Here is a 24,717-nt window from a genome sequence, read left to right on the forward strand (position 1 = left end):
CCAAACCTGGTGCTCTTGGCTGCTCCCTATAAAAACATGTCAATGAGAGTTTATGTCCATTATCCATGATGCATTGACCAGAGTAAGGAAAGGATCCTCTTTTTTGCAGATTCAGATGTGGAAGTCTGGGTGTCAGTTGGCTGCTAAAATTCAGATGTTGGCTGAAGAAGCAATATTATATACAGTCTTTGGTCCTTCCCTTTTTCATGGAAATAAAAAAAGAAAGACTCAGCTGCGGCTGTTTAGCCTAACCCTCCTCTGAAGGCTGCCAGGCACTCTCTGCAGTGTGAGGCAGGCAGAGCCAATTGAGGGTGATTTCCTTTGTTCAACAGCTGCAGAACCAGGAGCTGCTGAGGGCCATGATGAAGAAGGCTGAGCTGGAAATCAGTGGCAAAGTGATTGAAACGTTGAAGAGACTGGAGGATCCTGTACAACGACAGCGTGTCCTCGTGGAGCAAGAGAGACAGAAATACCTGCACGAAGAGGAGAAGATCGTCAAGAAGCTATGGTGAGTACCAGTCACTTGTTACGTCTTTAACTCTTTAACCAGAAAAGGAAACCTGACTTTGCCAAGGAAGAGGCCCTTACTAGATGGTGTTCTCTCCCTCCCCCTTTATTGAGCACCTGCTATGTACAAGTTAGAGTTCTGCTGGTTCTGAGTATCCATGGACACCTAACGCCCCTCCACCCAGGCCCAAGAAATTCAGCAATCCTCAGGTAACTGAGCTGGTCTCTTTAAAAGTGGAAGCATCGCACTCTTTTGTAGGGCTCAGCAACACGGAATTAAAAGGAGCAAATGGCAAAACCCAATGATGAATGGGAAGCCTGCCTTTAATCTCAATAAATTAAAACTAATAGTCAAAATAACACAGCTAAAATTATCTTCCTATTATTCAGCTGTAGTTAAAATCACAAAAGAAGAATTTAAACATAAAGTATGCCTGATTCTGAATGAGAGACACTTCCTTGAACGTCCCCAGTCTTCTGTGAGGTTCTTATTGAAAACATCTATCAAGTCCTTCCATTGAAACAAGCGGAGTTTTATTACTCCGATGTCACTAGGGCAAGCACATTTTTTATGTTAATATGTGTTTTGTTATGCAATGGAGATATATTATAGAACTATTTCACCTTTTAGTGTAATGAATAGTAATTATTGCGGTTCTTCTAGTGTTGGCAATTCTCTTGTTTCTTGGAAAGTTTAACCTTCCAAACTGGGATTGTAAGGGAGCAACTTCCAAATTATTTTCATGACCTGAATCCCCAGAAGCCTCCATGATGGAAAATACTTCTCTCTGTCACCTATTTGGTATTTGGGCTATAGCTTAGCTCACCCCAGATGCCAACCCAGTGGGTCTGATTAAAAATAGAATCACCCGGCTGGGCGTGGCTCAGTGATTGGGCATCGACCTAGGATCCAGGAGATGGCGATTCAATTCCCGGTGAGGGCACATGCCTGGGTTACGGGCTCAATCCCCAGTTGGGGGTGTGCAGGAGGCAGCTGATCAATGATGACTCTCTCATCACTGATGTTTCTGTCTCTCTCTCTCCCTCTCCCTTTCTCTCTCCAAAATCAATAAAGATATATTTTTTTAAAAAATAGAATGTTCCTCACAGTAGCAGTCTAGAGAAAAAAATCAGTTTTAGTTATTACTTTCCAAAAAATTAATTTGACCACTTTTTATTGATACCTCAAAATATTTTAATTAGTTCATGCATTTATAGATAGTTAATCTCCCACCAGAAGGCAATCAGGTTATTATTTGTTTGAATGTTCTTGTAACAGCCCAGTTGTTTAAAACTAGGTCTCAGGATTTTTCTTTTAAAATATATAGCCTTTTATTACATAGCCTTTAAATAATATTTTATACATTTTCCAAATAAATTATGAAAAAGTAAATTTCCTCCTTTTAAAATTTATATTTATTGGTAAGCTGATATAACTCTCGCTTCTTGACTAAAATAAGACATCTTTAATCTCAATATTATCCTGAGACTAGTAGGCCAGCATTGGAATGAGATGTGAGGGGGAGTGAAACAAACGTATCGTGAGAGAACTTCACCTGTGGCTTTGTGGGACAGACATACATGAATAGGTTGTGCACAGGGCACTAGAGGAACTTCAGTCTGGCAAAGCAGAACATAGGAGTATGCACATAGGACAAAACAGGTGATTCACAGGTTCCAGGTTAACCTATACAAAGGAGAGGTTGCTTCAAGCCCCAGGAACCAGAAAGACTTAACCTGCAATAAGTTATTCTTCTTCATATGCCAGGCCAAGCGCAGTACCATGTGCATAGTAGGGCCTCACAAAGATTTGTTAAACTGAACTGAAATGATTTAGAAGACAGGTGGGATTTCATCAGTGGAAGCTAGACAGGGGGTCCTCCCAGGTAGAGGAACCCTGCGAACCAACAAGTCTTGGAACCAGGAAAGCACAGGACACCCTTGGAAAATTGGAGTAGTCCTTGTTGGGAGAGGGTGGGTACAAGATACCAATCATGTGTCATATTTGGACTGGGCTGTTCCTGTGTGCATGGTGCCTGCCCATATCAGACCATGCTCACGCCCAGCATGCCTGTTCGTTCTGTGTTTACTGAGATTGGAAGGTCACATAACTGGATCTCTGGCTTTCCATGAAAGTTCCTGGGTTCGACCCCAGGTTCCGAATTTCTCTGGATGGAGCTTAGGAATGTGCATTTTACAAAGATACAGGGGAGATTTTGAAGCATCTTCACAGTTGAGAGTTTCTGCCTGATGAGATCGCTGAAGCTTTTTTGATCAAGGAAGTAACAGATGCAGAGCCATATTTCAGAGAGATCCCTCTGGCCGTCATGTACAGGGCTGAGGGAGGGAGAAAGAAATCGGCACCTAAGAAATCATATTGGGGCTGACTTGAACGGCCCAGACAAAAGTCAATAAGACCTGAATCAAGCCATAGAAATAGGAATGAAAAAATCAATCAAATGCAAAAGGGACTGATTGGATGGATCAGAGTGGTGAGAAAGGGCAGGTTACAAAAGACGGCTGGAAATCTCAACTCTGGAACATTAGGAAAACAATTATATCCCCCTTCCCCCTTTCCCTTCCTTGCCCCTCCTACTCTCCTCCTCTCCCTGACCCCCCTTCTCCCCCGCCTCCCTCCTTACACACACACACACACACACACACACACACACACACACAAATAAGTTCCCTTGGGGATCATGTTAGGGTAAGTTGCTGGTGAGCCATTCAGATGGCAGAAAAATAAAATTTGGGTCTAGAACTATGAAGAGAAATTGGATCAAGAGAATTTATCTTTGGTGGGTTTCTATGTGGAAATAATAATTGGCCTTCTAATAACAGTCAAATAAAATATATTTCAACAAATTAATGCTTATTTTAACCAAGGCAGAATGAAAAGCAACTTTAACAAATAGAATGGACTTGCCTATAAACCATAGCATCTGTGAACACCTGACATTCTTTTGAGCGGAGTTTACATCTCAGAAGTCATATTGATTACTATAATATTAAAAAATATATTTCCAGCATTCATTTTAGCTCCCTGGTCTCTTTTTACATTTTAAATGAACAAATTTTATCAGCATGCTTTATCTATAATAGAAGTAGATAAAGAGAAGTGACACTTGTGTACAATAATATCAGTACATATCTGTGTGTGTTCCATGATCAACACGGGGAAACTGTGACATCTAAGGGTCTCCTGTATGCAAAGTTATGAAATCTAATAGTCACATGTGGAAGAGATTCAGATAGGATTTTAGGCTGACTGACTTTGGGTCAGATGACAGCGCCTTAGAGTATTAATTGCAACCTGGCCGGCTGGAGGATTGTTAATGGAACCATGACAACATTTGGGTCTGAGCTCTTCCATCAAAGCTTAGAAGGACTGGACAGTATGTCCAGACTACACATAAAAATAATTATGTTTGGTTATGACGTGGAAAAGAACTTTTCCACACATACTTAGAACTCTTACGAGAGGTGGCCTCGGACGCAGGAGCTGTAGGAACATTCCAGCTGGTCCACATTAACTGGGTACCTGTCCATAGTCTGCATATGTGGACAGTGAGAAAATGGCTTTGCATTTCGGTCCTGAAGTTGCATCATTTTATCGAAAGGGATCATAGTCCCCTTTGGTCCATTTTCCATAATAGAATGAAAGATATCAGCAAAAACTTCACCCCACTTCTCAGAGGTGGCTGAATTGTTTGCCCTGTGGTCCTTGTTGAACGGATGCGACATCCTGTGTGAATCGCTGTCGCAGCTGCCATGCCATCCATAACCTCACCCACTTGCCGCCTGGCGGGAAGGGTCTTAGCAGGCCGTCTGCGGACACTGCCGGCCTTTCCCTGCTGCTGCAGCTCCAGACTCAGGACTCCGGCCTGGGAACAGCTGTGCACTCACTGCCGCCTAGTGGCTCTTCGTCTCTCAAAGTTCTTTCCTCATTTCTTTAGAGGGCTTTTTCTGTCCGACTTACAGGCAAAACTGAAATGATAGAAACGTGTGTTTAGGATGGAGTTAGTTATGTTCCCAGGTGACAGGAGGTTTGTGTGGTCGTTTGTTTGTGAAAAACCTTAACTTAATTCTTTTGGAGCTGGCAGTACCCTAAGGGGTGTGTGCATGCAAGCGTGTGTGAGTGTGAGTGTGTGTATGTGTGTGTAATCAGATCTCTGATCGTTTCTTCTCTCTGTAGCTTAGAAAGGAAAGTCAATCCTTATTGATGGGACAATCAGCATAAACCAGAGGTTCCATCAGGAGCAGGTTCGCTTCCCCTCGCCTGGGGACATTTAATAATGCCTGGAGACATTCTTGTTTGTCACAAGGTGGGGGGAAGTGCTACTGGCAGTTAGTGCACAGAAACAGGGGTGCTGCCAAACACCCCCAGTGCACAGCACAGGCTCCACTACAGAGAATTATCTGGTCCGAAAGGTCAAGTGCCAAGGTTGAGAAACCTGGTCTGGGGCTCATTTTGCTCCACCGCAGCATATCCCAAAGTGCATCAGCGCCACTAAAAATAAAGAGTGGGTCCTTTGTCAGCCAGCTGCCATCTTCCCTGTGGCCACCCTGGGCCACTCCGCAGACAGGCCCTAGGTAAACTCGCTCACACCTGCTTCACACCTCAGCGGAGTATTTTCAAGCCAAACTAAGCTACTGCTCTAAAATGTGCTCCCACCATCCTGGTGGAAGCGAAGTGGGCCGGGACACAGTACACAGGGGAGGCCCAGGGGAGCCCTGTGCCCCTGCACCTGTCCTTGTCCCCACTCGGTGTTCACGCCCGTCTGTGGTCTGCTCGCTCCCCCAGTGAGCTGGAGGACCTTGTTGAAGACCTGAAGAAGGACTCCGCGTCGGCTGGCCGAGTGGTTACCCTGAAAGATGTGGAAGATGGGGCTTTCCTCCTGCGGCAAGTGGGAGAAGCTGTAGCTTCCCTGAAAGGTGAGCTTCCCCCTTGAAGGGACAAGTCTGAAGCATGTTTCCCTGGGTTAGCAAAAGTGTCAAATGGCGAGGGCTTCGTGCACTCGTTCATGTCCTCATGCACCCAAGTATTCACCAGATACCCACGTGGGTCAGGCACTGCTCTGGGCGCTTGGGACCCAGCACTGAACCAAATAGGCAGACGTGCCTGGCTTCCTGGAGCTTGTATTATAATAGTAGGTGCTGTAAGATTCAGGACTAAGTGATAATAACAGTTCCTCCTCACTGGACTCTTACAATGCTCCAGGCACCTGTGCCAAATTCATTAAGGACAACCCTAAGGGATAGCTGACCGGATCCCACGTATACAGACAGGAAAGGGGGCCCAGAGGAGCTCTGCCCTCACCCACGGTCATTCTGAACCCATCTGTGTCTGACCCGCTTCTGCCACCTGAAGATGTGTGAACGGAGCTGTGGCTGGTGAACCCCACCCGCTGTATCCTATCCGGTGTCGGGTGCGGGATGGGGGCATGCTGTTCTGACTTTTTCTCCTGCAACTCACCCACTGCTCTTGGCTGCAGGAGAATTCCCTACCTTACAAAACAAGATGCGAGCCATCCTGCGCATAGAGGTGGAGGCCGTGCGGTTTCTGAAGGAGGAGCCACACCGGCTGGACAGTCTCCTGCAGAGAGTGCGGAGCATGACCGACATCCTGACCATGCTGCGCAGGTGACTAAGCGTCCTGCGGGCGCCCAGAGTGCAGGGACAGGGACCGGGGGGGGGGGAGGGGGAACAGTGCTGGGAAGGTTGGGGGTCTACGTTTTGGACTCCAGGCTTGGTCCGTGCTCCTGGGACCTGTCCCCATTGCTGTGACACAGCATATCTTACTTCCCGTGTCCTGAGAAGCCTGTTTCTTCCCACCTGCAACTGTGGTTGCACATGTGGCTCCTGGCCCTGGTTCTCCAACACAGGCTGACCGCATTCGGCGTGTGCTTGGGCGCCAACTTTACTAGGAAACACGGTACACGTTTTTTAAAAATCATTTGAAGGTGGTTCCTTTCTGTAACATTTTGAAGTTGAAGAATGGGTCAAACTATATGATTAGTCTCCTTCACTTCAGGGGGCATAGATGATTTCCACTAAAAGAAAACGAGTAGAAATAAATACTTTCTTGAGTTACCTACTGAAGAAGCATCTGAGAGGTTGCTGATCCCACCTAGAAAAGAGAAACAAACCCCCTTGAGTGGCACAGCCAGTCACCCTTACCTGCCCGTAAAAGAGGGCCACAGCGGAAGAAAGACTAAAATCACTGAGTTACCTGTGACTTGCATGGGAAATACCTGAACTTTGTACCCACACAGAAAGTGCTAACACATGCATGCAGGATTGTGTTGCCAGGAACACCTTTATAAGTGACATCTCATGTACCATTATATACCCTATGTTCAGGTGACAATTAGATTGCTTTCTTCTCAACACAATCATAACAACAGCTTATATCTGTGAGCACTTCCTAAGTGTCAGGCACTGAACTAAGCCCTTTATAAGTATTAGTTCACTTGGAACTCATTTATACAGCAGGCTTTCTCATTCCCCTTGTACAGGCAGAACCTGAGCTTCGAGGAAGTTCACTTGAGGCCAGAGGTGGGGCTGGGATAGGAACTGATAGTTTGACTCCAGAGATCAGAGTTCGTCCTGATTTCACGGCCAGGCAGTCAGTAATGTTTGGACATTCTGCCTGGTCCAGCCCCGGTATTGGGTGTTAAAAATATGATAATAAAGGCAAATAGGAATCCTGCTTTTATGAAACTTCCTCTCTCCCATGGGAAATAGACGCAACTACCAAAAATAAACCAGCTTCTAACACTGGCAGTCCCTGAGTTTTCCTTCTTTTAATAGAACTAGGAAATTGCAGACATTACCCTTTAGATCTTAGACCAGATTTGAGAGCAGGTCACAAACAGAAGTAACAAGTTAACGTATAAGACAGCTTCTTGGGAGAATTTTTATCACTAACTGTAATCATTTGATGAGATTTATAAGAGAAATATATTAAAGGTGCAGTTGACTTTCAGATGAATTATTGACCATAGGAACAAATGAGATTTTTCTAGAAACAATGACCTCAAGAAAGAGCCTCCTTTGAGATGCAAACATGATAAGCAGCTGTATTGTATCATCACCTGAGTAAGTTCCAGGATGCCCCAGGGATTCTAAATTCAAACAGCGGCCTCCTCCTGCAGAGACCACATCTGACTGAGTACAGGAAGAAATTGTCCCTGAGTTACATTTTCTCATAGGTTCACTCATTTTAAATCGCCAGAGTGAACTTTTTCTTCCAGCAGGATAAAAATCTGGTAAAAGAATTCTTCATTAAGCTCTTGCCTGCATGTGGTGACCCATCCGTGAAGCCTAGAACAAGCCACCCTTGTTAGGTGGAAATAGATAGCAGGCTGGCAGACAAAACTGCCCGTTCTCCCTTCTCTCCCCTCAAAAACAATTAAAAGAACATTTTAGAGCCAGCACAGAGTGATGAAGCTCCGTGTTTGCCTTATCTCCAGGGAATCAAGTTCTTAAAAAAGATGTGATTGTGTGTTTTGAATGTTATAGGACTTTTTGTCCCATAAATGCTCAGTGGTCAAAATGACAAACCCAGGTAAGTAACTTTTAAAAATAAAAATGAAAGAAATTTTAGCTGCCGTGAGGCTGCCCTTCAGAAGCCTTTATATTATTAATACTTGTTTGTATCTGTTATGTGTACTGTGCTGTATTCAGCACTGTGGAGACACAGTGAAGAAGACTGGAATATGCATGGCCCCCGAGGACACACATATGTCCTGATGCTATGACGGGAGATAACGCAGTTGACAGTCACAGTCCAGAGGAGAGATAGCATAGGTGACAGTCACAGTCGGCGCCACTTAGCAGCTTGGGAAGATGCTGAAATGCTTTGATATGTGTTGAATTTGAGGTGCTGGAAGGATAACCAGACACAACTGCCCACTAGGCACTTAGAAATGTGGACTGAAGTTGAAGAGATAGAGACAGAGGGGTGTGCCTAACTAGGAGGGAATGAAGGAGGAGGGAGGGAGGAGACTTATAATCAGAAGTTGCCTTCATGAAGATGATTATTAAAAATAGAAGAGGTGGACGGCTATGGTAGAATGAGAGGGAAAGGAGGGAAGTGATCTTTGGGCATCCTTGGGGACTGAAGGGACAGGGTAGGGAAAGTAAACAGCAAAAGGAACAGAAACATGAGTAGCAGAAGAGACTCAGAATACAGTGTCTTTTTTCAAATCAAAAATTGAGAGCACTTTGCCTGGCCAGCATAGCTCAGTGGTTGAGCATCAACCTATGATCCAGGAGATCCCAGTTCCATTCCCAGTCAGGGCTCATGCCTGGGTTGCAGGCTCGATCCTCAGTGGGGAGCGTGCAGGAGGCAGCCGATTAATGACTCTTACCATTGATGTTTCTGTCTCTCTCTCCCTCTCCCTTCCTCTCTCTGAAATCAATAAAAAAAAAATATATATATATATATATATATATATATATATATTTTTTTTTTTAAAGCATTTTAATAAGAAGGGAAAGAGACTAATTAAAAGTTATAGGTCAGGTACCATGTGTCACATTGTCTTACATATATAACTTTACACTGATCCTTACAACCACCCCAGAGGAAGACATCAACTGTTGCAATCACCATCATTATTGTAGTCTATAGAAAAGGACCTGAGACTCAAAAAGGTGACGTTCCTGACGTTCTGTCAGTAGAACGTGGCAGAACTGATGTTCAGACGCAGGTCGGTCTGACCCCAGGCCACGTCTCTTTCTCTGCCCTGTGGGTGGGGGTGGGCAGAGAGCACCAAATGACCCCAGAAGCAGAGGAAAATGAGAACTAACCCAGCTGTTCGAGTTGGGGTCACTGTTGGCCTTGCAGAAAGTATGGTTAAGTGCAGGTGGGGAAGCCGGGTCGCCCCAGGAAGAGCAAGCAGAAGGAATTCGAACATAAACCGCCCTCCGAAGGTGTTTGGCAGTGAAGGAGCAGAGTGTGGGGTGTCAGGAAGCTCTGAGGGTCGGCGCCGAGTCTGTGAGAGCGCTCCAGGCCGGGGTCAGGTGGAGGAGGCAGGTTAGAATCATGGGACCACTTCATCCTGCCACCTGCACCCAAAACGGTGATGGGACTGTGTCAGGCAGGGCACAGCAGCGCTGGGCAGAGAAAAGCAGGCCACCTCCCGAGGAGATGACAGAAAGCAGCTGCTGGATAACTAGGAGGCAATTTGCCCACACTGGGAAGTGGCTATGGAAACCCTCAACCCTCAGAGGCTACCCTGAGTTCTAGAATGTTCTAATTTTGCAACAAAATCTGCCTGGCTTCCGGATGGCACCGCATTCACGTGTACCATAATAATGAAATATAAGTCACCTATCTGAATAGTTAATGCTGCTGTGCATGCTTTCTCCTAGACATGTCACCGATGGGCTCTTGAAAGGTACAGATGCAGCCCAGGCTGCTCAGTATGTCGCTATGGAAAAGGCCACTGCTGCAGAAGTCCTAAAGAACCAGGAGGAGGCGTCCCACACCCCGGGCCAGCCCCTCCATGGCTCAGGAGTCCCTCGAGATGTGAAGTCGGAAGTGGTGCCCTTGACAGTTCACCACGCACAGAGCTCTCCTGTGGTCATCCAGCCCTCCCAGCTCTCCTCTGCCCCGCTGAACCCTGCCCAACACCCAGCCAGCCCCCAAGCCGTCACACAGGAAGTGACCTCAGCTCTGCAGTCATCACAGGCAACTCAGTCCCCACAGACGCCCGTGAATGGTTCCTCCATGCAGAGCTTGTTCATTGAAGAAATCCACAGTGTGAGCGCCAGGAACAGGGCCGTGTCTATTGAGGTAGAGTCCTACTTCCATTCTTTGTAAAGGAGTGTAACTCATGGTCCTTTCCCTCAAAGAATTTACAGTCTGGCTGTAGAGATAATACATATATGTATCAATTATGTTTTTATAAATTTGTGTATATATACATATATATATGTATATATATGAAAGATAGGTTTTTAAAACTAAGTGGGTTTCAATGGCCAGATTAAGAGGAAGGTCATCAGATTTCAGAGAAGTGTAAGATACCTAACCTAGAGGAAGGTGAGGCAGTGGTGTGATGGTAAGAGTTTAACAACTAGCTCTCCGGTGGGAAAAATTCCGACTGTGGCCTTTGCCAAGTTCTGTGATGTAAAGACTCCCCCATCACCAATTTCGAGTTGAGACGTGACGCCACAGGGCATGCAGTTGGGAAGACTTGGGAGTCAGCTCTCCTGAGCCTAGGGGAGCCGACTCAAGTGCTCACTATGAATGCAGGCCTGGGGAGGGCTTGCCACTGGCCTTCAAAAATAGGTAGAATCTGGGTAAGCAGAGAAGGGAGGCAAGGGCATTCTAGGATAGGAGTGCTGGAGCAAAGGCTGGGACCATGATAATCGTTTAACTCAAACAAGAAAGAGAAGATAAGACAGGCAGAATAGGCCAGAACCTGATCTGAGGGAGCTTGGAAACCAGCCCAAGATATCTGAAGTTTACTGTGTAGGTGTCAGAGAAATGCTGTGCTTTAGCCAGCGATAAAAATGGTATCTTCAGAAAAATTCACCTGGACACTATACAGAACTGATTGAGGTGTGGGCCTGGGATTAAGGGAGATGGATGGGAAGTTATTACAGGAGTCTCAGAATAGAAGACAGTGGCAGTCAAAATGAAAAAAGAAAGCTAGGCCTTAAGGTCCCATGATATAGAGAAAAATACATGCTATGTTTTTAAATATTCTTTTATCAGTGCTCAAATAATGCATTTTGCTTCCCTAGCACTCTCCTTCCTCTTTCCCACATTTTCGTGAAGCATTGTTGTACCCCCAGCAACCTGGCTTCTCTTGCAAGTCAGCAGGGGATAGCCTGGGTTTCAAGAGGAGATGGCCTCTTGTAACTGCTAAGGCCACGGTCATGGCAACTGCATCTCTAAACACTAGGTGGCTGCTCTCTGCTCCAAAGTCCCAGGCTGTGCCTCTGATCTAAGTCAGCATTTACAGAGTGCAGTGGCTGACAATGCTCCAGCGGATGTCTGTTGGATGGGGTAGAGAACTGAAAACACATTTCTTCCTGACAGTGAGTGGACTTGCCACTTGAAACATGCTCATATCTAAAGCATGTCAGTGGGACAGCTATTATGAGAACCCACTGGGCCCAGTTTTGATTGTTATGGGTGTATGTTATGAGTCATCTCTGACAATGCCCTAACCTGCAGTAAGGAGGCCTGGGCCTTTCTGCCAGCTGTGCCAGGGACAAATGGGGTGAGCTCTAGTCACTCAGTAAACACCACGGAGCCCCACTGCACCAGGCCCTCACAGACTCTGAGGGAGGCAGGGAACAGAGGAGACAAAGTCCATGCCCTCAAGAAACTTACCTGCTTGTAGGGAGAGGCAGAGAACAAGCATGTGCCAGGTGATAATAAATGCTAGGAATTAAAAAATAAAGGATGGTGATGGTGATGGCCAGTATTTATATATAAAGTATCTCGAGAAATTCCCTCACCTCACTGAGCTCACGGTGTTCACTTTTAATTTTAACATTGTGGGGTTCCACTCATCCTGATGCTAATTTCCATACTGCCCTCCTGGAATGATCTGTGTGCCATCTCAGAATCATAGGCAAATGTTCCTTTAAAAATGCACAAATATTTTAAAATACATTTTATGTATTTCTCCCTATTGTAGAGCTTGATGGAGCTTACAGGTCATCTAAATAACCTCACTCCCCCCCACCCCCCTTTTCTAAGTAAGAAAATATGGCCCAGTGGCCACAGAGCATGTCTTTGACAGAAGTGGAACCAAAACATGGGATTCTTTGCTCCTAGTGAGTGTTTTGTTCTTTGTTTCTGTTTGTTTGAACATCTCTACAATGAAAACTCAGTTTAGAAAACAAAAACTTGGTTGTGGATACTTACCTTGGAAAGCATATCTATTTCCCTTTTTATTTACTGTTGGTACAAGTATGTGGTTAAGTACTCAGTCAGCATTTAATGAATGAATTTGATTTCTGAGCTTGCTTCTCCATGAATGAGTGTCATGAGCTTAAATGCAGCCTATTTAGCTATAAAAGATGCAGCAGACAGCACAAGGGTCAGGTATGTCTGATGTGCCAGGTGTCCCTAGGCTCAGAACCCAGAGCATTATTTTACCAACACTTTAACTGTGTTACACCTCCTCCTTCCCAACAGGAAATCTCTAAACAATTAATTAGCTTTTCCCTCTGGTTTTTAAAACTTCAACTGCTGTTTTCCTTCAGAAAGCAGAAAGGAAATGGGAAGAGAAAAGACAAAATCTGGACCACTATAATGGGAAAGAGTTTGAGAAGCTCCTAGAGGAAGCTCAGGCCAATATCATGAAGTCAATTCCAAACCTGGAGATGCCCCCAGCCTCTGGCCCACAGTCAAAGGGCGATGCTCCCATGGACAAGCTGGAACTTTCAGGTAAAGTAAGGACAGAGCTGTGTACCTGACTGCCCTCGGGTCAGTGTGGAGCCACCCACTTAAGCATGTGCTGGCCAAACTTGTGAAATTGAAAAATTGAGAGAACAAATCACTCAGGTGACCCTGGAGCCTCACCACTGCTTTCAAACTATAACCATAGTAGGAAACTGGTCTATATTAGGATACTAGAACAATGCCCAATAAGGAATATTTTAGATTTCCCAGCTTCTGCATTTCCTGTGAATTTATGATACTTTACAGCACCAGCTGGGAGAATATGAGGCCTGCATTTAAAGTAAGAGCTTTTCATATGCTGCGGAAAGAAAATGCCAGCTTTTATGAGCTCCCAGGGGGAGAGTAGGTTATAAGATGAAATCGGATTTTTTACATCAAAATTATTAAGTTGTATATTTAACCAACTAAACCTTGAAAGCTGAGCATCAATATGTCAGTAGTAATATAAAATAACTTTTTTAAAAACTCAGCCTAATAAGTCTCTACCCAATTACAAACCTTGTGCTTTATTTTGATATTAAAATTATATGACATCATGCTCTGGCTGGTGTAGCTCAGTTGGTTGGAGCATCATCCTGGGCACCAAAAGGTTGAAGGTTTGATCCCCAGTCAGGGCGAGTACGGGAGGCAACTGATCGATGTTTCTCTCTCATATCAATGTTTCCCTCTCTCTCTCTTTCTCTGTCTCTCTTCCTTTCTCTCTCTCTCAAAAAAATCAGTAAAAACATATCCTCAGGTAAGGGTTAAAAAAAATTATGTCACATCTTTGTTTACTTGTGGCCCAATGAGTCTCAGAGTCCCATCTAATGAGGCCGCGTCCAGCAACTAAAATTAATTTGAAAAGGAGTCTACGTCTTGACTCGCATGTCAAGGAACACGAATGTGGATACCATTTGTAACCACAGTGTAGCCGCTGTAATACTCTCCAGGCCTGCAGTCCACAAAACTGCTGAAACTCCGCTCACTGAAACTCTCCCCCTCAGTCTGTGCTAAGAGGTGTCTTTCACCCCCTGTCCTACCTGCCAGCTGTGTGAGGCCTGTCTAGGCCCCCGGAGGGTCAGGCACCAAGACCCGGAGGAGAGGCCCTGGGGGGGGGGAGCTCTGCTCTCATGATGGCTTTTCTCCCAAAGTTCCCATGGAGAATTTCTAATGGATAAAATGACCTACCTCATTGCATCTCTCTCTTTCCTAATTCAGTTTCCCCCGTTATTAATTTTTGTCATAGAGTATCCTTTGATGTTTCAGAATTACAAATAAGTTATAAATTTAGAATGAGCTGTCAGAGAGGAAGGGGGAAAGGGGCGACTGGATAAAAGAAGGTGAAGGGATTAGACAAAGAACATAGGTGCATAACCCATGGACACGGACAATAGGGTGGTGATGGCCAGAGGGAAGTGGGGGCAGGGGCTGGGAGGAGGTGGGCAAAGGGGGGGATAATGGGGACACTGTAATAGTGTCAACAATAAAAATAAAATTAAAAAAAGTAAAAAAATTATAAATTTAGAATAATAAATAAATTACAATGGTTCCTTTTCCCAATTGTACAACAAAAGTAATAACAAACATTTTGTTAACCTCATTTGGAATTTTTATTCTTTAAAATTTTTTTAAAAGTTTGCATAAATTATATTTTAAATTACTCCCCAAAGTATTTTTACTCAGTTAATATGTTCATATGTTGGGGTTTTTTCTTTCTTTTCTTTTTTCTTTTTTTAGATATGTCTTTATTGATTTCAGAGAGAGGGAGGGAGAGGGAGAGGAGGGAGAGGGAGAGGGAGAGAAGGGAGAGGGAGAGGGAGAGGGAGAGGGAGAGGGAGAGGAGGGAGAGGGGGAGGGAGAGGGAGAAATATCAATGATGAGAGAGAGCCATTGATCGGCTGCCTCCTGCACACCCTGACCCGGGCATGTGTCCTGACTGGGAATCGAACCTCGATCTCCTGGATCATAGGTCAATGCTCAGCTGCTAAGCCACGCCAGCTGGGCGTTTTCTTTCTTTTTTAACACCTGGCCTGGTTTCTCGTCAGAAAGAATACACTAACAGGCCACTAGAAATGTGTAAGTGCATCATCTATTCTCTATAAACTTTGATTTCTATTATTTTTATTTATTTTTCAAGGATGTTATTGTTTTTACTTTTGTCTACTAATGAGGTAAAATTCTAAGCTTGGGGTTTTAAAACATTATTTGTATTTCCTTTTGTGTGAATTGTCTGACTACCAGGGAAGGATAGATAGCTCCTAAAATCATTAATGGAAAATTTGGGGGATTGTAGTCTCAGTCAGTGTTAAAGCAAAAGTATTCACAAAGACCAATGTTAAAAAAACCATCAAGGACGACTTTATTCAAGACTGTTACAAAAGAGGAGAGAAACTGACTCAGCTCTGAATGCAGCATATGGAGGGTAGGGGATTCCTGGGAAAGGCAGGCCAAGGACTTAGATATCAGGGTAGGGAATGAAGAACTTATCAGATATCTAGAATGGGGAAGTGTTGCTAAACTGGATTCTTTGCTGAAACTTGGCTCAGCAGATCAAGGTCAAGGCTTAGTGAGAAGAGAACTGAGAAGGTCAGCCTGTGTTGGTCCCTAGAGGGACCTGAAGTGGAGCTGACCATCCGGAGGCCAGGCTGCTGGTGTAGGAAGCAGCTTAGGGCCCAGTGCTCCTGGAGCCCCGTAACCCAGCACCCTCATGCATGAGACAGGAACTGTTCATGGATAATCGCTGGCATGTTACCCTGATGATCTTCCCAAGTCTGTCACTTTAAATGGGAACGCCTCAAGCATCTACCAAGAACTCTGTCTCTCTGCTCAGAAAAGACAAACATTCCAGTCCCTAGAGCTGGGGAAAGCCCAGCTGCAGGAGCTGACCCTGAATTTCTGGTTCTACAACTTCAGTGAGCTGTTGGGTTGAGTTTGTAAAGGGCTGAGGTAGGAAGGTTGGTAAAGGGCAGCAATGAGGCTCGTTGAGTTTTGATCAAGAAATGCCTTTTTCTGAGCATTTTCCTGGGGAAAGCTGAGGAGATACCTTCATTGCCTACTCTATGGTGTCAGTACTAATTTATAATTCTCTCTTTACTGCATTTGCTGTCTCCTTTCCTTAGCAGAGAGCCTTTTCCAAACCCATGACCAAAAAACCCACTTTTTCCCTGATTTTGTTCTCTGTTCCCATTTGCTTCCCAATTTCTCTCTGGCTGTCCCTTGGCCATATTCTACTGTAACAGGCCCCTGTACAAATCCCTCCTCCGAAGGCTGTTTTGAGAGTGGGGAGTGAGGGTTTGGATGCCATGCAGTGGGCTCTGCATTTGCTGTTAGGTCTGATCTCTCGTCTCTCCAAGTAGCACTCTGCTTTTTTGTTTAATAATCACCCCAATACTTGCATAACATTTATTATAAGCCAATAAACACTGTGCTTTTTGTATATTAAGTCGTTTCATTCTCACGACACCCCAGTGGAGAGTATATTGTTATGATACTCGTTTAACAGATGAGAAAACCAAGTCAGAGAGGTGAATTAACTTGTGAAAGGCCTTTCTGGCATTTCAAGCCAGTTATTCTGCAGGATTTATACTATTAGTTTTTGCACTATAGAGAGAATAAAGAAAATTTTACATCAGAATGAATCAAGTGTATAGAAATGCACTGGGCTTTCTGGGCGTCATCTTGAAAGGAATGATTGTGCAGTGGCTCACTGTTTTCCAGAAGACTCTTCAAACTCAGAACAGGACTTGGACAAGCTGGGGGGCAAGTCCCCACCCCCTCCTCCCCCGCCCCCAAGACGGAGCTACCTGCCGGGATCAGGGCTCACCACCACCAGGTCCGGCGACGTGGTCTACACCAGCAGGAAGGAGACCGCCACTAAGGTCAGATGGGTTAGGCCCTGGTGAACGGGTCCCTGGGTTCAGATGACACCCTTAGACAGGGTCATCTCTGTCCTCACTTAGAACATAGGAAGTAGTGAGGCAGAGAGGAGAAGCGGAGCATCAGGTAAACTAGATGGGCAGAAAGTACCACCATGGAAACCGTCAGCCAGTGCTGCCGCCCTAGACACAGCACCACAAGTTTTATCCTTACTCGACTTTTAGCTGCATTTACGTGAAATGCAAACCACAAGCTACTTCCCAGCAGGTCATCGTGAGACTGAAAATCAGTGTAGCAGAGGGAAGCAAAGGGAAGACCGCCTGACAAAGGTAACTGAGACTAGCTACCACGGGTGTGGGCGTCCATACAGAAAGATGCTCACTGAGCTTTAGCTTGCACGTAATTTGGCATGTTTTGTCTTCTATAGTCAGTGTAAAATTCAAGTTTCAAGGAGAAGTAGTATGCAAGGGCCTTTCTTAAAGGCACTGAAGGTTGAGGAATTAGTTTTATTGTAACCATTCAGTCCCTTCACCAAAATGGTAGCTTGCATAAACCAAAACCCGAACTAAATGCAGGTGGACAGAATATTCCTTCAGCTCAGTTTGAAGAGATAGGAAGGCAGTTTACTAGGCAGTAAGAGAACATTAGGCAGTAAGAGAACATAAGTTCTTCCAGTGATTGCTTCCTCTCTTTGCCAGCGCCTGGGGGTGTTTAGCCAATATCTGTGGTTTGAATCTCCCATAGGCAAGCAGTGAAGATGCTGGACCCAGCCCGCAGGCCAGAGCCATAAAATGCCCAACAGAGGAGCCTGCTTCAGCCTGGACCCCATCCCCACCACCAGTCACTACCTGCTCCTCCAAGGATGAAGAGGAGGAAGAAGAGGGAGACAAAATCATGGCAGAGCTCCAGGTATGTGGATGCGGTGACCGACCGCGGCTCCTTGCCGTCCCATCAGGGACTCTCCGACTACGTCTCGCACAAACGCATTGGCTAGAGAAGGCTGGCAAAGAGCCCCGAGCCCTGTAAACATCTCCTGGCCTTGGCCTTGGCCTTCACTGGGCTCTCGGGGCACCTTTAGGGTGTGTGTAAGGAATGAGCATTTCACAAAACAACTCAGGAAGTTCACACAAAAAATCAACTGCAGGCTTTCCTAGCTCTGGCTGGTAGAATTTACTTTTCTTTCTTTTCGTGTTAATAGTCTCTGTTTCGTTTCAAAAACAATTAAAAGGAAATCAGAAACACTGGCCATTCTCTTTTCTTAGTAAGGACTGATGAAATCCCACTTCAAGCGGGGTCCTGTTATTTGGCTTCAATATTTAGAATGACGGAACTTGAGTCATGTGGCCTCCTTTACTCCATACCAGGCTCCCATTCAGTGTCAATTTCATCTTTTCAGATATTCCGAAAAGCTGAATAGTCTTATTTCCCATTTTCCTTGCCTATCTAAGAAATTATTGTTTATTTTTATATTTTTATTTTTAACTAATTGCCACAGTCCACTCAAAGGATTAAGGATAGGGTGCAGGGACTATACCCAAAACCGATCCCACATTCAAATCGTGGATGTGAATCTGCCCTGGATATACATTCTAAGAACTTGACTAATCAAAGACATATGCACAATTCTTAGACCAAAGTCTGTTCATAGAGTATTTTCATTTTGACCCATGCTTATTATACAATTTTTTTTTTTGCCCTTCAGATGGTAAGACTACAACTTTCTTAGGGCTCCAAAACATGTTACCTTTTCACCATGGTTTTGTGCAGGCCCAAGGATCTGCATCCTGCATTTGGAATGGGCAGAGCTTTCAAACCATGTCATTTCCACTGCTGCTGTCCTATTCTGCTTTCCATGGTAATGCCTGCCAAAGAGGAGCTGCTGCTTGGATTTTATAGGGAACATGGCGCTGCTGGTTGATGTTTACATGCATGAGCCTTTTAAGCCTCACTAAAACTGGGACATCCCCTCCACCAGTCAAATTATTTACAGGTTTTTAGAATGGCTGGAGAATTTCTTTCATAGGAATCACAGATTTATAAAGTTAGGGACTCATGAATCAGTGGAGAGCATGGAGGCATCCATCACTCAGTTATCCAATGAGGACCCCCTGGCTATTGACACTGGCATGTCAAGGCTACTTATTGCTGGGATTGGTGCATGTCCTGAAATGTATATGCAGATTCTGGGGCTGATCATTGTAGCATCTGTCCCCAAATTAGGGTGTGAATTGATCATGGCCCAGTTTGGTTCAAACGGATGACGGAGCACTAGATAATTTTAAATCTGTGCAAGGTGAACAATTACTAATAAGCAAAGAAGCAGAGACTTTTATTCTTGTGAATAATCCTGCACTAGCCTCCTAAGAAAAGTAATTTATTTGTTCTAGCCACTTAGAGTTCATCACTGAGAATATTTCCCTCCATTGAAGCCTGAGTATCTTTGATGCTTTCTTTAACTGAAAGCTTTACAAAAGCAGTGTATCTGGCTTCTTGTTTTATTATTGGTGGGTAGGTAATAGTGGTAAATGAAGTGCTGTAACCCTAATGTGACCAAACCCCATTAGCCATCCTGCTGGAGTAGGGACCCAACCTGCTACGTCAGAAAGTTGGCCAATGTCTCTAGTTAGCCCCCAACCCCAAGGAAGGACAAAGAAACAGCCTCAGCCCCTTGAGTGTAATTGTGGAACAGCTTTCCTGCTCCCTGTCAACAGGCATCATCAGGAGCCACAGGCTCCAAGTCCAGGGTCTAACAGCCCAGCAGAGATGGGAGTGGTCTTAGTGAGAGGAGCCCCGGGCATCTTGGGGTGCCTGGAACAGGGAGCCAGCAGAGAGTGGAAAGGCAGGCTGGGGAAAGTCCCAGGCATCAGCTCCATTCTTATTTTAGGACCAGTGCTGAAAAGTTCACTTGGGGAGGGCATGGGTTATTCTTTCTGCCTACAGTTATTTCCAGATGACAATATTTGACATTAAGGAAATACGAAAGAATTATTTGAGATGATTCATTTAAATACTTAATTTTTAATCCTGGCTGCACATTAGAATCCTGCTTACATAGGGAGTTTTTATTTTTTAAAGTCCTGCAGCCCAGAGATTCTGATTTAATTATTCTCTGGGTGAGCCCTGGGTAATAGTATTTTTTAAAACCAGGTGATATGTTGAAAACCTCTGATTTCAAGAAACTTGGGTTCTTAGGTTGCCGTCTCTCCGGCTCTTACTGTCATACTGTCGATCCCTGGTCCCCTGTGGACATAGCCTGTGCTTTCGCTCTGAGAACTGGCCATCCTGGCTCCGCGCTCAGGGGCTGCGGTGGCTCCTAGAACTGTGACGGTTTTAAGAGACAAGCCTAGGGCTCAGGCAGCTCCAAGGCCACTCGGAACCACATGTTCCTAAAGAGCATCACTTTATTCTAAACGAGCCTCAGAACACCTCAGAGCGCGGAGAGCACAACATACAACAGTGTGTGCAAAACTGAGGCATTCTCTTCACAAACTAAGGAATATGCACCCTTCAAGGTTTCCTAGAAAACCTGTCATTATTTCAAACAATGAATTGGTAAGGATTACTTTTATTTTAAGGTTTAAAGGTTTCTACTATCTTGTCACCTTTTCCTATAGCTTCAATAAAAAAAAAAAAAATGGAGTCTGGTAAAAAAAATAATAAGAAAAAAGAAAGAAAAGGTGGTTTCTTGTTTTGTTTTAATTCATTTACATATTAAATGTTTTTGAAACGTCAAAACAAGAAGCCCTACTAAGCACAAACCAAGTTCACCCTGGACAGGAAGAAAGGGCGTTCGTTTCATTTCAAGGGCTGTGTCCTTTTATCTTGGTGTGGCCCAGAAATCGGGACGCCTTTGCTCCAGGCACCCCCCCTCCCGCCCCCCACCTTTTTGGACCTGAGGCCAGAAGGGGAGCAGGTTTTCCAGGCGCTGCCTCCATGGCTCTGGTGTGACCCGCAGGCAGGGCCGGGGCGGGGATCCCCAGGCCTCTGGATTGATTCCCTGCCTGCCTGTCTCTTCCTTCCTCCTCGCTACCCTTGGCATCCTGTTAACCTCAGTATTTTAATTCCATAGGCATTCCAGAAGTGTTCCTTTATGGATGTAAATTCAAACAGTCATGCTGAGCAGTCCCGGGCTGACAGTCACGTTAAAGACACTAGGCCGGGGGCCACAGTCTCACCCAAGGAGAAGAAGGTAACGTGGCAACTACACGCTTGCCACGCGGTCGGACAGCCCTTCTTTCCTTGCTCTGACACTAACCGCTCCTGCGCCTGTCCTGTGCCCTCTCCTTTTTCTCTCGCCTTTAAAAAACGAATGGAGACACAGCTTTGAGTTTAGCTCAGAGATAACTGGCTGAGGTTTTCCGAGCAGACACATCATTCCTGTGCACAACATACAACAGTATGTGCAAAACTGAGGCATTATCTTCACAAACTAAAGAATATACACCTTTCCAGATTTTCTAGAATGACTCTTACCAGAAAGAGAGAGAGAGAGGGAGGGAGGGAGGGAGGGAGGGAGGGAGGGAGGGAGGGAGGGAGGGAAGGAAGGAAGGAAGGAAGGAAGGAAGGAAGGAAGGAAGGAAGGAAGGAAGGAAGGAAGGAAGGAAGGAAGGAGCATCCAAATATGTAGCACCTTTTCTAATTTTTAACATGTCTCCTGGACCAAAACATCTGTATTAAAAATAGGTGAAAGCTGTAGATTCCAGGAAGAAAGCGTAGGGCAGAGCTGCACACCTGCCCCATCCACAGGTGGATCCTCATGGAAACCCACATGCATGTGTCTGCACATATGTTTAAAGATGCCAAACAGAATTTTCTTAGGTATTACCAGTTCTCAAAGTATACCTTCCAGAAGAATAAGTTCAGTATAGTTTTGGTGCTAATATGCTTTGTGGCATTCGAGTGGCTTCAGAACAGATGTCCGGGCTCTGGAACCAAGTGCACTGTCATTACTTGTGTACTTTAGGGGAAGGACATGAGCCTGAATGTTTGAACTTCAATGTTAAATTAGACCTAAAGCTTTTATGATTTTTTGGATGTGGAGCCATCTTATTTGAATGAAGCCAACTGTCTAAATTTCAGGATAGAAAGCATGTCATGACCAACTCAAGTCCTAACATTTTCTGCCAGAAGTTATATTTCAGAATTCAGAGTTTCTAGCTGCCTTCAAATGAAGTCAAACATGTCTGCTAGCCCATTGCTACTCCAAGTAGGCACCTCAGTCCATGTATATGTACGCTCAGTGAGGGAGCTAAAGGATCACAAAACCTGGAAGCTGTTCTAATACAACCCTTCAAGAGAAGCAGCTCCCAGCCAGGAGGTCATGCCAAGGAGGCCAACCTGCTCCTCCCTGGCTCACAGCCACCAGAGAGTACTGTGTAAAGTGAGTCTGCCACATGAAGCATTAACCAGGCGACCTGGGATCTCTTGGCACACCACGGGAGATTATGAGATTGTTGTTCACAAATCTTTCTCATGAAGAAAACCTCCTACTAATTTGGATTGAATCCATGACATCACATTGGAAAGATATTGCTTTTTCAGTCTCTGGAATTTCCTATGTGGCCTTATTAAAACCAGATCATGGGAGGCCCTAGCACATTTGAGTTACACAGCATATTTGGGCCAGTGTGACTATTTTTGTCTAAAACACTGGGAACTGGGAACTTCTTGAAGATTCCTCTGGCGACAATTATTGTCTCATTGTAGAATTTTGCTAATTGGCTCAAAAGTTGCATGAGATGTTTTGCCCAGCGATTAGAAATCCACATCTATCTGGTCAATCTCTTTTATCTCAGTCAAGGGTCCATCGGATAATAGCAAGCAGGTCTGTATTGAGTGCCCGACACTGGGTTTAATCACAGGTGCTTGTTCTGGATAATTATACTCAGTAGGTTGATCTACTCCATAATATCTGTATCAGACCTATATTTGAGTATTATATGCAATATGTCTCCAAATTGGTGTCATTATTAACCTCCTCCTGGACTATTCATCTCTTTTCTATACTTCAAATGTTTTCTTAAAATGGTGCTCCTGTCATCATGAAGCATTGGCCTAGTACTTGGCTTTTATTCAGTTTTCCTATAACTGTGTCTCTAATTTTGGTTTATTGCCCGTATGTGTATTGAGCCTGCCCCACCATGGTCTGAACAATCCAAACCTCAGGGCCCATAAAGAGATATTAATGAGGCTTAATTCCCTTTCATGCAGTCTTGACTGTCTAAGAAATCATTGTGAGATACATGACATTTGTGACCAAGTTACTCTGAATAAAGTTAATGCACTTGCTTTGATACATCCATTCCTTTTTCTAGCCCAGTGATAAAAATGGTAGCTCCTGTGAAACCTAAACTTGACATTTGATCTTTGTGACCTTTCATTGGAGTATTCCTGCTACTAGCCCTGTCTCACATGTGGCATTCCAGATATTTAATGATGGCTATGACACGGGCCCCGACCAATCAGAACAGATGGCAGGCCCACCCTCAGCACAGGGGGCCGGCAGGACATCTTCCTTACATCACATGCTGGTTCCTTCCTTGAATCCAGGGTCAATTCTCACTCAGGTCCTCACATCTGACTTCATAATTAGAATGGAAACCTTAGGCCCAAACCTCATTTCTTTTTCTTCTTAAAATCTTTTACTTGGTGTGTTAGTTGGTTGACAATCTAAATGGAAAATCCCACAAAAGATATTATGTTGTTCGACTGCACCGGCTGAATCATCCGTTGCACCTGTTTGGGGGCCTCATGGGGGTGAGGGGAAGTGAAACTGGCTGACGCACCTGGTACCTTGTGAGACCCTTCCGTGTAGTTAATAGCGACTCTGTTGTTTGTGTGCTTTTCCTTAAATGTGGATGAACATTCTTTCCATTTTTAACCAGCGTGGTAGGGTGCTCTGGGTTGACTTTGGCGGGGCCTGGGTTATTGTGCTTTGTTACGTTGGCGTTGCTATAACCAAACCTCCTTCTTGGGATTGTGTCCCATCCTGCTAAATTCACCTCTTCCTCTTGGGCTTCTGCGGCTAGAAGAAAGGACAGCAGTGCCCTGGAAATGACAGGGCATGGCTAGTGTTAGTGTTGTGACAGGTCCCCCAGCTACTGGTAAAGCTATGCAGGAAAGGGCGTGCTTCCCTGGGGAGCCCTCTCCACCCCTGGTCCTGCCTGCTGGGCTCTCATATTCTGAATCTCGGTGAAAGCCTCGGAAATGCATCTTTGCTCTGCGTCAGAGAATACAGAGAATAAAATCTTAATCGTGATGTTCCAGTTGCCATTCTAGCCTCAGATATCTGTTTTGTAAATGTTTAGATGATATTTTAGCAGCATTATCACACTGAATTTGGATTTGATCTTCTTGGTGTGATTAGTTTGAAGGGTATTTGACACTTTCCTTGGCAAGTGCAAGTACAAACTGCGAGTACTTTTCAATCTGTCATTTGAAAAAGAATGTTTTTTTAATCTCAAAGTACCACACCCAACCAATACAGATGTCCTTGTAGGACGCTTTCCATAAACGAAACTGAAGGACTGAAATAACTAGCTGGAAAAAATCTCCCGGTCTAGTGCCTCCGTTTATAAGCAAGATCACTGAGGCCCAGAAAAGTGGAATGACTTGCCTAAAGTCACACAGTTAAGTGGCAGATCTGGATTAGAATCGAAATCTCCTGCCTGCTGATGTATTGTGCTTTTGCAATGCCACACCATTCTGGTTTCAGCTCTGTTAAGCTATCAGATGTTGAAAAGAGGACATGTTCATACAGAATCAGTCCCTTTAACCTCTTAATTGCTCCCCCACCAAATTTGAAATTCTTGAAATATTTCGCTAATTGAGATTTTCATCTTGTGCAAACACAGGGCATTTTTGGAAGTTGGCGAACAAAACAGCCCAAGGTAAACAGAGCTATAGGCTTTGGACTGGTG

At 44.8% G+C, this 24,717-nt stretch overlaps 1 protein-coding gene across 4 annotated transcripts in view; it reads left to right on the forward strand.

The window, feature by feature from the left end:
• Positions 1–24,717, forward strand: part of KIAA1217 (KIAA1217 ortholog) — a 288,923-nt gene that overhangs the window by 259,726 nt on the left and 4,480 nt on the right. For 3 of the 4 annotated variants that reach the window (XM_087825511.1, XM_016224710.2, XM_087825504.1), the window contains 8 exons: positions 333–508; positions 5,312–5,442; positions 6,003–6,150; positions 9,889–10,312; positions 12,745–12,928; positions 16,640–16,800; positions 17,543–17,707; positions 20,868–20,987. In XM_087825511.1, coding sequence (XP_087681637.1) covers positions 333–508; positions 5,312–5,442; positions 6,003–6,150; positions 9,889–10,312; positions 12,745–12,928; positions 16,640–16,800; positions 17,543–17,707; positions 20,868–20,987 — 1,509 coding nt within the window. The remainder of the gene's footprint in view (positions 1–332; positions 509–5,311; positions 5,443–6,002; positions 6,151–9,888; positions 10,313–12,744; positions 12,929–16,639; positions 16,801–17,542; positions 17,708–20,867; positions 20,988–24,717) is intronic. The other variant, XM_087825514.1, reaches the window with a different exon arrangement.

Source organism: Miniopterus natalensis, chromosome 1 (genome assembly GCF_054644295.1).
Source record: "Miniopterus natalensis isolate mMinNat1 chromosome 1, mMinNat1.hap1, whole genome shotgun sequence".
NCBI lineage: Eukaryota > Metazoa > Chordata > Mammalia > Chiroptera > Miniopteridae > Miniopterus > Miniopterus natalensis.